General features: G+C 29.6%; 1 protein-coding gene across 1 annotated transcript in view; it reads left to right on the top strand.

Moving 5' to 3' along the window:
* The window catches only part of LOC131053237 (uncharacterized), a 40233-nt gene extending 26516 nt beyond the window's left edge, over nt 1-13717 (top strand). Inside the window, exons 5-8 of the mRNA XM_059209120.1 lie at nt 12876-12972; nt 13106-13174; nt 13271-13320; nt 13444-13717. Of these exons, the coding sequence (XP_059065103.1) occupies nt 12876-12972; nt 13106-13174; nt 13271-13320; nt 13444-13448 (221 nt within the window). The 3' untranslated portion in view covers nt 13449-13717. The remainder of the gene's footprint in view (nt 1-12875; nt 12973-13105; nt 13175-13270; nt 13321-13443) is intronic.
* The last annotated feature ends 4133 nt before the right edge of the window (nt 13718-17850 follow it).

The raw sequence follows: 17850 nt of genomic DNA, 5'->3' as shown, positions 1-17850 counted from the left end.
ATTTTTTTGATAAGAACTTTAAAACAATAATAAAAAAAATCTGTGAAATAATTAATATATATATTTTGAACTTAAATTCATAGAATTTTTTATTTTATACCCTATAGCCAAATAGGCAAAAAATTTCCTCCAAAGCCCCAAAATTGACTTTCACCAAAAATAGGAAAATTAATACTCAAAATTGACATAGGATGCCCCCAGATTGTGCTTCTCCCTATATCCAAAAAATGAAAGATCCAAGTTCTCTGCAAAAGGACTACTTAATGAAGCCCTAATGAATTTGATGCCATGTAAGAATTTGTCAAAAATAGCCAAGATCAAGAGCTCAATGAGTAGCACAAATAAGAGAGACAAAATTTTGATAAGAACAAACACTATTCTCATCATGATGCCAAATACCATCAATTGGATTATTACATACAATGCACATGAGCCTGATTATAAAGGCAATGCCATATGGATGTGTGAGAATATAATCATGACATGTGGTCCAATTAGAAACAAGGGTAGGTAGGGTAGGTAGGAGAAATAATAAATTATACCACAAGAGGTTGATCACCCATCAAAGGTGGAATGTAACAACAAGATAAAACCACCAAAGATGGAATTTTTCTTACAAGTAACTTCTTAATGTGCACACTTCCCTAAGTGTCTCATATCAAACTATTATTAAATGCATTACCCTAAGCCAACTTAAGTAAAGTGTAATTATGAAACGTAATTTACACCAATGGTTTGGTTGTTATAGTTTTTGGGATTGTATGTGGTGGTGGAAGTCTGTTGGGTTCCCGTTTTGGTAGTAGGCTTTTGTTCTTGGGTCCTCACCTTTTGTGAGCCCTTATTTTTGTAATTTTTTGTTGCAATTATGTAAAGGTTTGGGTCTCTCTTGGTTTAATATATTCAAAACTTAAGTCATAATCCAAGACAATAAAAGTTAATTACTCAACCCATATCATTACAATTCAAAATAATTCTTTATGTATAATAGAACTATCAAACATAGATGCAAGATGTTATATAACGATCGATGGACTATTCAATTGCCTCGGCTATCCTAATAGCAGCGTGAGGGATATCACACCTTTAATTCACATTTTTTTATGTTATCCATATGTAGTCATTATTGACACTAATAATTGTCAAGAGGGAGTTAAAGACAACAAAGAATACTATATTTTAGTAGAATTCACCATAGGAAAATATGAAATGTAGGTGTACATCACTTTTATAGGTTTTATGTCTTTTATAAACATGAGTTATAATTATTTCATAACCTAGCTAGTAGAAGTGACAATGCTTCCATAGGATAACAATCATGCTAGGTTATTTTGTTATTTAGGCTAGATTCACTTAATTTCTTATGTATTATAATTGTGCCATTATAGAGATCGAAGAAGATTTTTTAAATTTAAATTAATACTCAAGCTAAGATCAAGGAATACCACAAAGTCCTCCAAAGAAGGCAGAGGACTAAAAGACACTTGACATCTCATGAGGCATTATGATTCCACTAAAAATATATTCAATTAGTATATTGGAGAAAAACATGATTTTACAACAAGGGAAAGAGGACAAAGGAAAAAAAAGAAGATGAAAACACAAAAAAAATTAAATAAAAAAAGCATGGCCCCAATGTGAAATATCGAGCTTGAATGGAGGCACAAGATAAGTACACAATACACTAGAATATCATAATACCATTGGAACAAGAAGGCCATTTGAGACATACCTAAAATTGATGAGACAAGAATAAAGAAAAACATGCATCAAAATAAGGGTGACCAAGCCAACAAGAATATAATGTTCATAAATAAAAAACATGTATGCCTATAATAAAGAAACACCCACATACTTATTTTGAATCAATAAACATACCAAGAAGAAGGAATCGCCATAATCACACACCAGATAAATCCTACAAACAATATCTAAGAGATGAGGGTTTCATTGTATAAAAAATACAGAGGGGGTTGAGAATGTATGCAGATGAAATGATGCTAAAACCTATGAAAGTAATGCATTAAATGAAAAATTCCCTAAATGAGAATGCACTAAAATACAATTAATGAGTGTCTTATAAAAGCCACATTAGGTGAGAAGGTCAAAATAACAAGACATTACTTACTATCAATGGTTGAGATTAATGAATAAGGCATGATGAACATTGAAACCTCAATAACTAAGGTGGATAAACTCACATGAGAAGAAGAAAAGTGAGATAGGGATGAAGCCCAATGAAGGTAACATACCCAAATGACAAACCTCAAAAACATGATGAAACATAAAAAGACAAGAATAAAAGAAGAGGGACAAGAAAAAATATGAAAAATAAATAAAACAAAGGGATGGACCAAAAAAAGAAAGAGGAAAATATTGGGCCCCCATTTTGATGAATCATAATGTGGTGTGCATGTAAGAAGAAAAAGGGTTATTAATATTATTGCCATACTGAAATTTTCATTCAAGAAATGGTGTTATTAGAGAAATTTGATAATGAACTAGGGTTGTCATATCTGTAAAACCTTATTTTCTATATATGAATAAAAGCTAAAACTTTGAAAGGGACTTCAAAAACCACACTATATTTAACATGAATCACATTTATAATAAAAACAATTTCTAATATTGTTAAATAGAAATAAGGGTTATCACTAGAGTGGAAGAGAGTTATCATATTAATTAACTTATGAAAGATAACCAACATTCAAATATTGTCCACTCATTATATGCTACCATAATTGGTAGAGGGGTGATTATGTATAAGGTTATCAAATTATATGTTGTTCCAAGTAACTAAGAATATAATCATACACCCTTTACACACTATCATTTATGATTAGATGCTTCAATTTAGTCAATCAAGTAATTACATTCCCATGTCTTATATACATGATTGCCCCTTAAATTGACTGATGATGTCTCATTTTGACAATTAACTGAAAAAAAAAAAGGAAAAAAGAAGCATATAAAATGGTTAGAGTAATTGTGATCCCCCCTCTCACATTTCCCGCTAATCAATCATCTTTCAATTTACTTGAAGTGTTCCTAACCTTCTATTGTTCTCTTTCTCCACCTCCTTCAACATTTAATCTCATACATATCTAGGTTAATGAAAATAATGCATTTAAACATTCATGTTATTATAAAAAATGTCTTCGTAAAGTACCCTAGCATATATACTCTATGCATCTAATTTTATGAAGACAAAATTATAGTCTAGATTACCATTTTTCCAAAACCAAAAAAATAGTTTTTTTCTTTGTAGATCCAAAATAAAAACTTTTTCCTACATTATTACTATATGTATGATATAATGCACATTTATAGTATGAGTCCTTTTTTTTAATCAATACATTTAGCATCGCCAATAACCTCCATATGAACATTTTTCCTATTTAAATTGATCGAAACAATTTACATCTTTTCAACAATTTACCTTTCAACAATATTTGAGATAAATTTTACAATGCAATGTGGAAATCAACACATATTGAAGTTTCTTACAAACTATTAAAGTTTTCCTACTTGCGCAACTAATAAACCAAAAGAAATTGCCAACTTTTCAATATGCTGGCAAAAAAATAACACTTTTTCCTTCTTTTCCACATCACAAAAAAAATGTCTTCAGTATGTGGAATACAATATTGCCTTCATTTTCCAATCTAATTTCTTCAAATTTGCAAAGATATATCATGTCTATGAATATGATCCACCCCTTCATAAAAATCACACCAATTATGGCATTTAATCCAACTACATGCAAGAACACTTATAATTAATTTATCATTTATCAATCTCCTTACATTTGAACCTCACACCATCTTCCCACATTTACTGTATAGATATTTGAGAGAGCAACATAACTCACAACATCTTTAGGATCCAAATAAAAATTCTCATGATAAATACTCTAAAGCCTATATCGATATGTGATCTCACACACCAAGAAAAATATCCACACAAGCACAAGTTTAATTAGGATCTTAATGATAATGTTTAGGGTAGAAACTCATCCTTGCACATAGTGGTCAATTGTAGCTATAATTAAATAAGGGTTACTCATTTGATTTAAATATGTAGAACCCTCATCCACTAAACATGAATGGTTTCACCTAGAACACAAGAAAAGGTTATAATGTTTGGATATTTTCTTAAATTTTTCATAAATTCAAAAATTTAGAGAGCATCTTTCCAAAATCTAGTTTTTGCATATCTTGCAAACATCTCATTCCATGAAACAACATTTATTTTTGTTCAACAATTTTTAGTATTTTATGCTTCCAAATTTTCCATATATGTCAATAAGAGAATTATCAACTATTATATTTGACAATTATCCTTCTTCCATTATGCTAGTTTTACAACTACCAAATTCTTATAACCTCATAGAGTGTGTATTCAAATAAGATATGTGACTCAAAGATAAAGTTTTAGCTTATTGCACAATCCATATTCCAAAAGAAGATGATTTGAAGGTCTAATGCAAATATTTTATCTATTATCTAGTCAATTCATATGTGATGTCCATTGTAAAAGTGATGGAAACTCATACTACATAGAGTGTCCAAGATGACTGTTCAATTCAAAAAAATTATATTATTTTATTAGCACCAACTGATTTAAATCAAGGAGTGTTTATGCATGGTGAAATAGATATTGTTTTTGAAAATAGAGGAAAAAATATAAAAACAAAGAAATATTTTAAGAAAAACACAAAATCTCTTTTTGTTCACTTAAAATTCTCTAAATAGATTACATTATGCCTTGATATAGGGATATTTCTCATTCATTATGGCTTCTTTAAATAGCACAAGGGATGTCATTTGTAAAGATTGAATTTTATAATTATAGGCAGTAAACTAGAGTATTTAAACTCCTAGATTTGACATGTAAAATCAATGTGTGTATCTTAGAATCAACTACATGCAAACTAACTATGAAATAAAATTTCACCTGTTGAATGACATGTACAACTGGTTGAGTATCTCCCAATGACATGCAAAACTAGAATGAATGGAATGGATGGTGGTGAGGATCATGCATCACTTCTTAATTTACTCCTCTTTGATGTTGAGACTCATAATTTGACCTTCTTCGACAAGATAACTCGATCTTTTCAACTCGATATGACCTTGTTGTACAAGATAACTTAATTTTATAAAATCAAAAGCTTTTTAGATCATTATGCAACATTTCCATACAACTCACCACATGACAATTCTTGTAGATGTAAAGTATCTATTTACTCATCGTCTCCTTTCTTCAGCAATCACAAGTCTTTCTCTTCCTTTCTTAACAGAGAGAAGACTCATGTCACCTTTCACTGTGTCAATCATAGCAAGAAATCATCAATGCCTTCAATCGAACATCCAAACCTTGATTTATCACTACCTCTTTTTACATTCCAACACTTAGCGTTAAATAATTTTTTAATCATATTTATTACCTTTCTCCAACTAGATCCATCAATCAATCTATAATCAATCTGAATACAACCTTTCATATATTATCCATTCCTCTCTCTATTTCAACATTTTCTTCACAAAAATTATTCAACTCACAAATTGAACATCAATGAAGATCCCAACACTTAGTTTCATTATTTCTTTCTCTATGTCAATGCAAATATTGCATACACTATATTCTTTCTATTGATTTGTGTGAACTTGTAAAAATTGCACCACCATTAGAATTTCTCTTACCATATCCAAGGACTTCATTTTTTGGTCTCATAATTGGTTAAATGAGAACTCTTATTCCTTTCACATAATTTCCTAGTCCCCTTCCTTTATATCCCATTTCATATGTGATCTTCAAACAAATGTTATTTTAAAAACATCCTTTGTTTTAAACATCACAACTCACAACTACAAAATTTGGATATACACATATATCCTTGCCTTCAACTTCACCATATTCACTTCAATAAACTTTAGGTACATCATCCATATTAAATAGAGGACACAAATCACTTGTACCACATGGGATATCACATACTGAAGACTTCAACTTTATACTATCATTTTCTTTCCTAAAGAACTTCATTTTTTTTTTTGAAAATCTCCATTCTTCTTTTTTACTTCATCAAAAAACTTTAAATTTTCCTTTAATTATCCACTTTAATTTTTTAACTTTATTCAATTATTTTTGAAGAATATGATTTTCACATGAATTTTTCATAGATATCCTTTCCCAAATTCTTTATAATTTCTATCAATTCTAAATTGGACCCTTTAAAATTTCACAAATTCATCTTTTAAAAAATATTTCTCACACATTAAACTTGCATTTTCTTTCTTCACGTTTTTTACATATTTTTTCCATTGACAGTATAAATGAGAAAAAATTACTTTGTTTATAGACCTTTTAACTCTTTTGCATCAATCTAGCTTCTTCTGATAAATTTGCATGCCTCTCCTACTTTTATTTAATATCTTCAAACCTATAAAATTCTTAATTGTCATTAGGAAAATTCTTCACACTCATTCAAACTCACAATCCTTTTTATGACTTGGTGGTTTCCTTGATTGGTGATTCTTGTGTCATAACAAATATGCAATACTTTTTATTTTCTTGAAATCAAACAAACTTTCAATCTCCTCCAAGTGAATGTATCTTGGCAACTTTCATAAACCTCTCAGAGAATTTTGTTGTGACATTATAAATCTCACCTTTTGTCCTCACATATCTCTTTTATAAATAGTGAACGCCATTTAAATTTTTTTATTAATTTACCTTCTTCAATAGCCTCCTTTGACCTTCTTCTATGCTAGTTTATTTAAATCAACAAGGGCTTCTTTTTAACTAAACTTTTGTTTAACTACTAGGAGATCTCCACCTTTATTTGATTGCAGTCTCCTCTAGTGGTAAAATTTTTACTAGGAGGCCTTTTTTTTCTCGTCTCTTGCTTCAAGGTATCATATCCTATAATCTTCTTGGTTTGTGACATTACTTTTTTGATTTATAAATCACAAATCTTGTACTTTGCACTTTTTTTTGGAGAAGTGGTTGACTCTTCTTTTGCTGCAACAATTGTTCCCAACAATATTTCTTTAAGTCTATGATCCCTTCACCTCTTTTTAGCAATTTTCTTAAAAACTTTGTCCAATCATCATTCTTCTTAAAACCAATGAGCTTGATTATCATCTATGATCTACCTTTTTCAAATGATAATAAATTGACAATATTTTTATTTTTAATCTCCTTGAATTCTCAATGACCAGCTCTCCGACAATCTTTGCTAGAATCTTCAACTCTCCTAATACCCTATTATAATATTTTTTTACAATGATCTTAAATCTCAAGAGTTAATATCTCATTTAAATCGAGAAATCCAAATCGGGAAATCCAACTCTTTTATTGGAGATTAAGTAATAACTTTGATGTTTTCCTTCCCTTTTAGCCTAATATCATTTTGGTAGCCGCAAGTCCTTTCGATCTAAAAATTCTTGAACCCAATTTGACTTTTCAAACAAGATTTGATACTAATTAAATATTCAAATATGAATCCATAGTTCTTTTATCCAACTGATAATCTCAAATAATCATGTTTGAGAAAATGAATGACAACAAGAACATAAATGAATGATTTCTACCCCTTATTAAATATCAATAGACATGGCAAAAATAAATCATAGATTAAATTGAAAGAAGGAAAAGTACCCTATTTTGATTATTGAACTATATTATGATATACAATAATTATACTACAACATAAACAAAAAAAATGCAAAGCCTTAATACAAATAGATTTTGTATCCTATTGCATAAATGGATCACAAAACTATTTCAAACTGGTAGATTGACTACAAAGCTAAGTTTACAACCTTAATTTAATAATAAATATTTAATAGTATTCATACTTTCTTTTACATGTACTTCTATAGCTCCTTTTGTAGAAACCTCCAACGATTTGTCATCACGAAATTGGATCTTAGATTTGAAATTATCCCCATGTTTTAGAACAATTTCTCATTTCCTCGCATAGGGTTAGAACATCCAAAATCTAAATACCAAACATCTTTAATATTATTTTCAACTCTATCACAAGATAAAAATAAATGTTCTAGAGGTTTTTCATCACCTTCTTGATTATAGTGAGTACTTAAATACCATCTTTTAATCTTCAATCTCTTCCAAAATTGCTATACCTATTACAATGTTAACACTAGTTATTTCTCTTATCAAATATGCGTCTACATTTTCCTCTAGAACCACCCATTCCTCTTGAACCACCTAATCCTCTATTGTGTGTTGAATAATTCTAATTTTCACCTCTACCTTGGCCTTGATTAATTCTAATTCTTTATAATTTATAATTTGTAGGAAAAATATTTGTCATCACATTCTCCTAATGAATATATCAATCTTTCTTCACGAGACATCCAAGATCCAACTAGATGATCAAACTGAAGGGTATAAAAGTTCTTACTTTCTTCTATGATTATAGAAACATAGTTCAACCTTAGTATGGGATTTCTCAACACCTTTTTTTTAACAAAACCTCATTGTTCATAATTTCCCCAACTATATTCATCTTATTCACCACATATTTTATTCTAACACAATAGGTATTTATTCTTTCACCTTCTTGCATCTTCAAAATATTGAAACCTCTCTTTAATGTTTGTATCTTGAAAACTTTAACTTTATCACTACCGTAGTAAGCATCTTTTAGAGTCTTCTAGGCATCCTTAGTTGTCTATGCATCTACAATTCTTGGAATTAAGATCTTATCAAGAGATAATTTAATATGACACAAGGCTTGGGAATTATTATTCTTGAATTTCTTCTTGCCTAATATATCATTGGTTAGGAGAGAATTCCAATTAGCTAGCCCTACAAAACCTAATGCAATAATCTCCCACAAATCTTTTCCTCTAAAAAATATCACATTTTGATGCACCAATAGTCATACTCATTTCCATCAAACTTTGTTATGAGCATAAAGTTAGAATTTTGACATGATTTATTTTTTTGTAATTCCACCAACTAAATATTTAACCCAAAATAAAATACCAATTATAATACTAATTGCTATTTCTAAAAAAGAGGTAAAAATAGAAACACATAGAAATATTTAACACAAACAATCAGTATAATTTTGTTCACTCAAACTTCTCCTAATAGATTACATCATGGCTTGTTGTAGAGGTATTTCCCATTTGTTGTAGGTTTCTTTTAACAGCACAAGGGCTATCATTTATTGACATTACATTATGTAAATCTAGATAATAAAATGGGATATTTTTCTTCATACATTTGAAATACGAAATCGATACATGCATTTAAGAATCAACTACATGCAAACTAATTGTTAAATAAATCTACACATAGTGAATAGCATGCATAGATAGATGAGGAGCTCCCAATAGTATGCAAAACTGGAGTGAATGATTTGCATGGTGGTAAGGCTCATGCATCAATTGTCAACAATAAAATGTGTTGAGGCAATGAGGATAGGCTTCGTGATATTGCTACCACACTATTTGAGATTTTAGTAACTATCTTTTCTATATTTAGCTCATATTTGAAGCTTTATCTTTAACTAGTGACTTGTCCATCTACTCTTATTGTATAGGGAAGCTCTCAGTTTTTATGTGGCCTTCTAATGTTAAAAAACTATGGAGTAAGAAAATGGTATGCAAATAATTTATGGTAATACATATTTTTGGTAAAATCATATGAAAAAAGGGGATTGATCTTATCTAATTGTGTACATGTCTGAGTAAGAAATTGTACCAATGAATGATTTTATTGCAGCTCTCATAGATAAATTAACTAGAATTTAATTTCTTTAAAATTGTGAGGTGTTTTCTCTTTAAAACCTGCGACATTATATCTAGGAGCCTCAAACATCTATGCAAACTATTTTTGTTCGAAAATCAATAGATCTTTGGATTTAATTAGTTTGATTGATCTATTAAATCTAGTGATTTATGCTAAAACATTTGCATGACGCTTTGATGCTGCTTGAATGCATTTATGGACTATGAAGTCACAAAATAGTCACCATCTATGTGTATCATGATCTTGATAAAATTGTGTGAAAGGGGTGCCAAAATCTAAAGGTTATCTAGAGTTATATGACAAAAGGTATTAAGAAGCTTTAAATGCTTCTAAAATTGTCTATTATTTTTTATTAAGATAAATTGGTTTTACAAGGACCCGAAACCAAAATACATACAATAAAGATTCAAATAGTAGTGAACCAATCCTAAACAAACAACCAAATGGCCAAAAAAATAGGGGAATCACCCCACAACACCAAACCTAATAGGGATACCAGCAACACAAACAACAAAAAATTGACCAAGAGAATGCATGAATTTTGAGTTCTTCTGTATAATATTCTTATTGATTTCCTCGAGCTCTTCCATTATGAATCTCGTGGCACTCCTTTCCTAGTTTCTGCTTCTCGTTCTTGTAGAGGGTCTAGTTGTGACCTGGATGTTTTCCCTCTGAGAACTTGGATCTTGATTCTTCTTTTTTGGCTTGGCAGTTGAGGCTGGAACCTTCTTAATTGCTAGAGATTTTTGGACAACAACGTTTATCTCATTCACCTTTTTCAGACGTTTTGCACTTCTGCTCATGGCTTCTTTGCTTATTTCCATCAGGTTCCTCAGGTTTCCCTTAAGTTCTTCCATAATTTTCTCCAGATGAGCAATCCTTGACTCATGTTTAGTTTTCATGGCTTTGACAAAATAGATCTAGCATTATTGAAGAAACTCAAAACAAAATATTAAGTATTTCAACTCAACATATATTTGTATCTAAAAAAATATTTTGTTTTCCACTAAGTTGTATGAATGAGGGTCTATTATATCCATCTTCTTTAAATTCCTTTATCAATCAATTGATAGCCATTGAAAAGCTAGTGGATAATCAAGATCTTGTTATGTTGATAATGAATAATTTTCCACCATCATTTGATTTTTTTTGGGTGAGTTCTTACACCTAATTGTATAGACTCAAGAAATTGATTTTAAGAATTTGCCACCAATTCTTTTATAAAAGGATTGAAGGAAATAACAATTAGAAACAACTTCAAATATCACAAAGATTGCATTGATTGTATAAATTAAGAAAAGAGAAAAATAAAATAAGTATTCTAGTTCATTCAATGAATGTTTAGAGGAAAATAAGCCAATGCAAAGATGCAAGTAGATATGCTACTATTGTGAAGATACAAGACACTCCAAGAAAGCTTGTCAGAAGTGAAATTCAAATATTTCAAGTAACCAAAATAGTTCATGATTCATGAAAATGACACTGGGGAGGATGAGAAAGGAGTAAAATATTACTTTACTATTGGGTCATTACGAAATCGGTCTATTTAGAGTAAAATATTACTTTTCTTTTTTACTATTACAAAATCATTCTATTCAGTCTATAACTTGGTATTTTGACTCTATTGTATTTCAACACTATATGAATCTCATAGATTAGAATGAATTTTTTTGTAAAGAAAGAATAGTAATAAATTTGTTTAATTGATGATTTTACTATTCACTTCGTAAACAGAAATGAAAATATTTAAATTACATTGAACAATGGATTAAGTTATAGATTTGAATATATTCAGTATATACTTTACATGAATAAAACCTACTATCTACAAGAGACATAACTAACAATCCTAATATTTCTCTAAATTATTAAGGAAACAAATGTATGGTAAGTAATCTTCAAGGTATGTGATTACCATTAGGATTGGCGAAAAAAGAATTGTATAAGTTGTTCGATCCCTAAACAACAAAAGTACATGCACCTACAATAGCTAAGAGTATTAAGTAAATTCTGGAATGCAAGTTACGGTCACTTGAATTATTAATAGTTATCTATTCTTAGTAAGGCTTTTATGGTGGAAGGAATTTCCTACATTTGGAAAAATTAGATTGTAGGTATAGGGTGTTAGATGGAGAAAGGGATTTTAGATTTTCTACGCATTGAATTGCATGGTCCTACCAAGACACCTACAGTGTCCATTACAAAGTATTTGGTGTTTCCTATAGATAAGATTTCTAGAAAAATGTTGCTTATTAATTTTGGTTTTAGAAAATGTATTCTAAACCCACCCTCAATATCGCCACGACATAGTGATACTAATTATCTATTTTGATGATGTTGCCATCAGCAGAAGGAACGTGATATATGATATACTTTTGAAATGATAGATGTACGCTTAATTCGATATTATTTAGGTGTTGAATTTTGGAAAACTAGTCATAAAGTAAGTATACCAAATCTCATTTAGCAAAACTTTGAGTGATAGAATATAATCCTGCATCTACGTGCATGGAAGTTGGAATCAAAATCTCAACCAAAATTGTTTACCATTGGTTAGTGAAACAATATACTAATAGTTTGTTGGTAGTTTGATATAAAATGAAAATGGAAATTTATTGAAACTAATTTCTAATTGAATATTTTAGTCTTAGGGAAACCATATAGCAAATGCCTTTGTCCGAAGGCACAAGTGAACTAAACATTAATACTTGTTCAAATAAATGTAATATTTGAATTTAATGTATTGTTTGTGCATAGCCAGTCTTCAACAATACATATTAAGCAACAGATTAAATCTAGAGAATGTTAGTCAATTCTGAGTGTTTGACACTTTTAAACCTAGAAGTGTATTCTTAGTGTGACCACACACCTTAAGCAACATATTAAGTCTAGCAAATGTCAGTCAATTCTAAGTGTTTAACACTTTTAAGCTTATAAATGTAAGCTTAGTGTGTGTGATTTAAGTCATTCCATATGAAAAGTTTAGATTTTAACTATGTAAGCAGAAGAAGGTGAACAAAGTCTGGTGCGATAGATATGCTTATAAAAGGTATGCATTTGAGACAAAAATCTTTATTGATATGCAGGGACGAAACAATCTGTAACAAGCGACCAAAATGAAGAAGTTCTAGATGGAAAACCTCCAGGAAATGGTACATCTACTGTTACGGACCAAACTCCAAGGTATAAGATGTTTTGCAAAGAAAATACCCTTTATATATTGTTCTGAAAATTTCTAAATTGTCACAATTGAAATATATAGTGTTTGTAGCATAACACGTGACATTCATAAGAACTCATTTCCAATTTTTTTCAGAGATGATTCCAAAAAAAGACGTCGCAGTCAAGATTGGACTGAACCTTCCTATCCTCCTGTAACTCCAAGGTATAACATACTTTGCAAAATGAATAAATTTCATTCAAGTGTTATGAAGCTTAAAAAATCGCAACTAAAATCTTTGACGTTTTTAATCTTCAAAAGCAAGCGGGAGAAAGTTTACGACTCAAGAACCGGCATTGAGGGGAACACAAGTACATTAAAAAAAGACCCCTCTCTGAATTTTACTTTTAAAACATATTTCCTTGATGACAAATAGCTAATTGCTTTTGTTCACTTGATTTTTGCATTTACTAATGTAATTCTGTTGCCTGTAGAATGAAGGTAAACAAATACCAGTCATCTAGGGAGCGTCGCCTTTATTTGACTTTGGTCATCTGTGGCAAGTTCACACTGAATAAATGCTCCATATTAATTATATATAGGAAGCTTTTATGGTATAGTTTATTACACAGTTATGCTTAGATTTATTGTTCACGATGCTGTAAACAAGTGTGATTGATTAGATGATTCTCCATATTTCATCACATTATTGGAATGATATTTAGTATTGCTTAATAATATAGAATAATCTATTAGATGACTCGTTTATTAATTTTACAAACTTGTTTAGAATGGTCAAATCATTGGGAAATCTTACCATGTTTTTTCAAGACATGATCGTTTGAATATTGCATTTGTAGACCAAACATATAATGAAACTTAACGGTGCATGCTACTATGAAAATTTGTGTTCTCATGAAAGCATTAATGCAAATTCCTATTTGTTTTTTGATTTGGATATTAATATGTTGTTCATTGCTCCTTTTGAGTATTGTCTCATTATTTATTGAATTTCAAATTATTAAATTAAAATAATTCTTAAGTATAGATTTAAGTCTAGGATTGCAAATGGCATTGCTTGATGTTTTAGTTTTTTTAAATTTTATATTATGTAAATATCTTATTAGATTTACGATTAAAAGTTTGGATGAAAAAAGTACAATAGTTTTTAGGTTGAACCTTTCGTACTTCTAAAAAGGAAAAATGAAGATATTATAAATGTGTTACAAGACATGATTAATTTAGGTAATTAAGTTTAGTATTGTAATGCTAAAAATAGTTTTTTGATGTTATTTTTAATTTAGTTTTATGTATATTTTGAAGAATTGGTTTGATGCAATTATATGGTTTGAAAAGACAATCTTGTGTAAAATTGAGCATATTTATTTGGTTCTTGATTATATATGATCCCATGTCTATTATCATATTTTATTCCCATATATAAATATTCCTATACATTACAAACCAAATTCTTATGTTTATCTATAGATTAGTTCTCAAAATAAAGCACACTTATAAATTTTTTGGTATGACTTCTATCGTAGGTTCTAGGCCAATTTATTGATGATGAGCAATAACTAAAGATAGCATGCAATAATGCACTATAATCCTAAGCTAATTGATTAAATGCGGACATGGCAAAAAATATTGCTTTGATTTATAAAAGATGCAAGAAAGTACAAGATTCATATATTTACCTTGATGATTCAATTAATTTGATTTATTATTTCTATAAATAGATATATAGCATGAAGTTTTAAATAATACACCCTTTAGTCAATTCATAATGGTTAGTAAAGAGAATGTCACCTAGAACTGTATTCTAAAATTCAGATTTAAAAGTTTGGGAAAGTGATCTATTTGATATTAAATGTTTTTTGTGATTTTTTTTCCAACTAATTTGAGCCAGGGTAATAAATGTCTTAATGGAAGTTTGAATCTATATTCAGGGTGTTAGGAAGGAATGTTATTGAATAAGATAATATTTTCCATCAACCTCCATGCATTTAAGAAAACTTATAGATTAGTCAATACTTAAAGGGTAACATACTCAATTTGGTTGCAAACCAAAAGGGGGTTATTTTCTTGCATGTGAGCTACTATGAGGATACATTTTGAAGTAAATAAAGTAGTACATATGAAGATGTATTTTTTTCACACTTATAATAACTTAGATATAATATATATGTTGACAACATGTACTCTCCTTTGCTTGGGTGCTACATCTCAAGATCATACAAGATCATAAGAAAAAGATTCAATAGACATCATCTATAAAAAATAAAAAAATGAACACAATTGAAAATACTAAAATCATCTACAAACAAAACTTATAAAAATAAAATTAAATAAGAAATTCTAACTAAGTGAAAATTTTTATGGCTCTAAATAGGTTAAAATGTTAAAGGATTGTAATAAGAGGACTCTAACCTAGTAGGTGTTTGTGTAAATATTCCTTTTTTTTAAAACAGATCCTCATTCTCTTATTAAATATATTTTTATTTTAATAGATAAGTTTCCTTATGGTTAGTTTCTATTCTCACCCATAAGCTTCGATTCTCACTCTCACTGCTGGTTGGCATTTTCTATCTTATGCACTATATATGTGTCTAATCTTTCTATGTTGGATCTTGAGTGTTCTTTGTATTTCTATTATGTTTGTTTCATTCTTTATTTTATAAATTTAAGGGTATGTGATGGTTAGTCTCTCATAAATTGACTAGTATCGTAATTTTCACATAAGATTCTATTAATCTAGTTATAATTCTCACATGTAAGATAATATTAATCTTATAGTAGAAGTTTGATAGGGTTCTACACTATGTAAAAATAAATCTTACCATGTAGTAAGCTCAACAATTATTATGAAATACATGGAAGGAATTCAACTTTGCAAAAAGTTTAAGGGTTACAAACTGCATGTTAATAAATTTGATCAATGTCTAAAGCTTTATCTAGTACCAAAAATAATCATAGCTATCATAAGTTAATCACCTTGGTTATAAGCATGAAGGAATGCAACATATAATAAGTTTTCTATTTTAAATAATTGAATAAAAAAATACAAGAATTAAATTTAATATACCCTTCATAAAATTACATTAAAATGTAGGAACAAATATTTTATACCCTCCAAATAAATAATCATATATATTCAACACATTTGTTTCCAAATTTCTAATTAGTGTTTATTATTTATAATATCGATAATATTTACTTAATTCTAGATGATTCTATTAAGATATGTTTTCATGTAGTCAAAATTTGAAAAATAATTTCATCTTAATAGTTAAGTCTTAAGAAAATCTAACAAGAAATGCCTTTGTCTGTAGGTGTAAATGAACTAAATTTTTATGAATGTAATATTTGAGCTAAACTCCCTATTAATGGGTTTGTGGAATTGATTCTTGTACTTTGCACTCTTGGGCAACCTAGAAACCTCCCATAACTAGTTAATTATCTAAATTTTGATAGGTCTTCCCAAGGCAATCTAGGCCCTTTCAAAGTTAGTTGTATTGTGTGTGATTCGCAGGGACATATACTCTTCACATTCTCTCTTCCTCTAGTTAATAGCATCAACAATGAGGCTGAGTTCCATCCTTTTCTTCATGGCCTAAAACTTTGTGAAGAAAGGTATATAATAGACACAAAATTTGAAGGGAAATCCATAATAGGGATAAATGCAATACATTGTAGATCCACTCCTAGTTGCCAGATTCAGGTGCTGCTTGATAAATTTGTATAAATCATTAAGAGGATAAACAATAACATTGCCAACAATATATTTCAAGAAGACAACTTGGAGGTTTACCTTATCTCCAACTAAGTTTATAATGGGGTGGAATCTCTGGAGATGAACCCATCTTGAATAAGGTTGACTTGTAGAGCTATGAATGTACGAACACTATTTGTATTTTTCGCCATCAAGTGGATAGGTGCACATTTCCCTTATTTTTCCTTCAAAATTAATTTCTTCTACCTCATATTTATTTTTCCTTTTTGCAATGGTCATCATCTAAATTGACCAAGTGGTAGCTCATGTAAGACTCTCAATTGACTCATTTCTTGTCACTATAGTTTAACTATCTGTCCAATCACATGTCAAAGATTTTTACCTATAAAAAATGTGTAGAGTCTTTATATAACCTCAATCTCCATTTATACTTGACATTGCACTCACCTTGATGGGAAAATATGGCTCAACTTAGCTCATGAAAAATGTAGTCTAATATAGTTATAAATAAAATAGGTAACAAGTTTCTTGGAATTCATATTTTAGCCTTACATAAGATAAGTCCTAGAGTAGATATGGATAAAACTATCCATCTTGTGACTCCCTATCATCAAATATTTTTTCTCAACCATATTATGGATCAATGCTTGAAAGTAGTGTTCCTAGAACCTAACGAATTAACATTGGAAGCCATTAACTTGATGCTTATGAGGAATTCAAACTTGAAAAGGATGTTTTTGATTAAGGCAAAAATAGGTTTTGAAGGAACTTGAAACACTTTAAAAGAAAATTACATATAATGTATCATTAAATCACAACAAAACAAAATAGACCAGAAAGACAACAAGATTGGTAGAAAAATAGAGATAAACCCATCTCAAACCCATTAAAAAGCCAGTAAAATGCCAACAGGAGAACACTAACCCCAGTTCGTTAAAGTTTCATCTTCTGGGCCACTTCCTTCAACTCTAATATGTCCTAAGGCAGATTAGCAATCTTCTTCTATGCACTTTCCCTAGTTCTCTTGCTCAAAACCAAAGTATCCTTAGTACCCAAATATTTATCCTAGTCCGGGTTGACAAAAACCCTATCCTGGCAAATTTTTTCAAGCTTGGCGACCATAGTACTCATATTTTCAGTCCAGGATTTAACAATTTTGTGAATATAC

The sequence above is a fragment of the Cryptomeria japonica genome, chromosome 7 (assembly GCF_030272615.1).
Source record: "Cryptomeria japonica chromosome 7, Sugi_1.0, whole genome shotgun sequence".
NCBI classification, from domain to species: domain Eukaryota; kingdom Viridiplantae; phylum Streptophyta; class Pinopsida; order Cupressales; family Cupressaceae; genus Cryptomeria; species Cryptomeria japonica.
Note: the sequence above shows the minus strand (reverse complement) of the source record. Positions and strands in the feature narration are given on the sequence as shown.